This window comes from Seriola lalandi, unplaced genomic scaffold, assembly GCF_002814215.2.
Source record: "Seriola lalandi dorsalis isolate HSWRI2012SDOR001 ecotype SW California unplaced genomic scaffold, Sedor1 jcf7180002043922, whole genome shotgun sequence".
NCBI classification, from domain to species: domain Eukaryota; kingdom Metazoa; phylum Chordata; class Actinopteri; order Carangiformes; family Carangidae; genus Seriola; species Seriola lalandi.
The window spans coordinates 1-1,201 of NW_019514490.1; the positions used below are offsets into that span (position 1 = coordinate 1).

The following is a 1,201-nucleotide window of genomic DNA, read 5'->3' on the forward strand; positions in this document are numbered from 1 at the left end:
CAAGGAGAGGAGACAAGGAGAGAGGACACAGAGAGGTGACAAGGAGAGAGGACACAGAGGTGACAAGGAGAGGTGACAAGGAGAGGAGACAAGGAGAGAGGACACAGAGGTGACAAGGAGAGAGGACACAGAGAGGAGACAAGGAGAGGAGACAAGGAGAGAGGATACAGATAGGAGACAAGGAGAGAGGACACAGATAGGAGACAAGGAGAGGAGACAAGGAGAGAGGACACAGATAGGAGACAAGGAGAGAGGACACAGATAGGAGACAAGGAGAGAGGACACAGAGAGGTGACAAGGAGAGGAGACACAGATAGGAGACAAGGGGAGAGGACACAGATAGGAGAGATGGAGAGGAGACACAGATAGGAGACAAGGAGAGAGGACACAGAGAGGTGACAAGGAGAGGAGACAAGGAGAGAGGACACAGGTGACAAGGAGAGGAGAGATTGATACAGCAGGTATTAGATCATAAAGGAACAGTGCATATGACGTTCCTGTCTCTTCTTCGTTGGTGTCAGACTCACGTGGTCAATCCTCTGGAGAATCTCGACCTCTGTCTTTGCGTTTCGTGTCGCCGTCTGTGATTGGACAAAAACACGCAGATCACATGATCAGTGCCTGTCTGTCATTGGTCCAGAGAAACATTAGCCTGTCTGTCTGAGAAACTGCATGTTCACACGCCATGTTTGTAGTTCAGTCAGAGGAAGGAAACAAGGAAACAAAAGAAGGAAGAAGGGAGGATGGATCAGCCAATCAGAGAGCAGATGACTCACCCCTTCAGACTTGAAGTTGTTCTTGTTTATTATTTTCACTGCAAATTTCTTACAGGTCGATCTCTCAAAGGCCAGTTTGACTTCACCACAGACTCCTCTGAAACACACACGCACACACCATAAACTGAGATGCAGGGCACAGGAAGTGACATCATAGCGGTGTGAAGCAAGTCAGACTCACGTGCCGATGCGTCGAGTCAGCAGATATTTCTCCTGAAGCTCTTTAGGTAGACTGGACTGATCATCAGACATCAGGTCAATGAAGACAAAGACTAAAGACAGACACGTGGAGAGACAGACAGGTGGAGAGAGAGAGACAGAATGAGGTGAAGCAAATATTCTAATGTGAGAAGATGGAATCAGAACAACCCGTGCCCCTCTGGTATTTGACTCCGCCCCTCTGGTCTTTGACTCCGCCCCTCTGG

General features: G+C 48.9%; 1 protein-coding gene across 1 annotated transcript; it reads right to left on the reverse strand.

Annotated features, from left to right (window-relative positions):
* Window positions 1-17: 17 nt before the first annotated feature.
* LOC111648606 (serine/threonine-protein kinase Chk2-like) lies at window positions 18-1,045 on the reverse strand. Its single transcript, XM_023398403.2, has 3 exons — window positions 958-1,045; window positions 777-873; window positions 18-581 (listed from the first exon to the last, which is right to left on the reverse strand). Exons 1-3 carry the CDS (start codon window positions 1,026-1,028, stop codon window positions 465-467), a joined length of 285 nt encoding a protein of 94 aa, XP_023254171.2. The 5' UTR covers window positions 1,029-1,045; the 3' UTR covers window positions 18-464.
* Window positions 1,046-1,201: the final 156 nt, after the last annotated feature.